This window comes from Brachypodium distachyon, chromosome 3, assembly GCF_000005505.3.
Source record: "Brachypodium distachyon strain Bd21 chromosome 3, Brachypodium_distachyon_v3.0, whole genome shotgun sequence".
Lineage (NCBI taxonomy): Eukaryota > Viridiplantae > Streptophyta > Magnoliopsida > Poales > Poaceae > Brachypodium > Brachypodium distachyon.
The window spans coordinates 50,748,727-50,749,848 of NC_016133.3; the positions used below are offsets into that span (position 1 = coordinate 50,748,727).

Consider the following 1,122-nt stretch of genomic DNA (forward strand, 5'->3'; position numbering starts at 1 on the left):
TTTGCTCAAGAATCATACACGCGGCTAACTCTATAACTGACCGAACAAAAAAAAAAAGGAATCCTTGGTGAATACACTGAACTGGAGTACTTCAAGTTTAATTATTATCCCGAGCTCATGGCTCTTGGCTGTCATTGTGCATAATGAGCTGAAGTTGTAAGGTTTGAGATAGCTGACTAGTATTCCATGGGCGCTTGATCTTTCCAGAGTTACGCCAGTAATCAAGGCCCCACAACTATCTAATTTTCCGTCCAAAGAAACTATCTAGTTGAAAATATTTTCCAGCTGTGCAGCCTCTGTATACGAACAGCAAGCACCAAATGCAATTATGTAAAGAAGAACGACCCCTGCAAATGATGGCGTTCCAATTCCAAGCAACAAGAAAGCGTTAGCACAGTACTAGGCCAGAGCTAGCTAGCTACAGAGAATCGGAGATTGTTCTTCAATCCAGTTCGCCTCCAAAAGAAATAGCAGCTCGATCTTCGATCTCTCCTAATTAAAAAGCACCACGAAGCACACGCACACAAATCCCTCCCCTAGCTACGCCAATACGTATCATACTAGGGCGAAGTCTGCGCCAGCGCGGCCTTCGTCGAAGTTGAGGGCGTAGCTGAGCGCGTCGTAGTGGAAGCTGAAGCGCTCCCGCCCGCGCCACCTGCGCCGCCGGTCCGGCGACTTCAGGCGGCGGATCCCGGCGCGCAGGCGCCAGTAGAGGCTCCGCACCAGCTTGCTGCTCCGCCCGCTCGCCACCGCCACCACCCCGGCCTCCACGGCCGCCACCACGGCCGCCATTAATTATTCCCTTCGCTCAACTGCTGCTGCTAGAGCAGCATATGGCGAGCCCCAAGCCCTGCCGCGCGTGTGCTCCCTTCGCTTCTCTTCTCTTCTCTTCTCGCAGCCTCCACTGATTTCCGCTTCTCCACTCTCTCAGTTGTGCTGTGGTGACTGGTGAGCAGTGTGCAGCGGTAGGTTGGGCTTGCGCAGGCAGCGGGCAGAGGATATGGTATTTGGGGTGTGGAGAGGCGAAAGTGTATATAACGAACTCCGAGCCCTTTTTGCTCCACGCTTTCAACACCTCTACCTGGTTCGGTTAACGTTCTGGGAGTCGTAGTACGACTGTAC

The 1,122-nt window shown here is 52.8% G+C and overlaps 1 protein-coding gene across 1 annotated transcript; it reads right to left on the reverse strand.

Annotated features, from left to right (window-relative positions):
- Window positions 1-286: 286 nt before the first annotated feature.
- Window positions 287-1,122, reverse strand: LOC100825514. The gene has a single exon (XM_003569901.4). It carries the CDS (start codon window positions 790-792, stop codon window positions 556-558), a length of 237 nt encoding a protein of 78 aa, XP_003569949.1. The 5' UTR covers window positions 793-1,122; the 3' UTR covers window positions 287-555.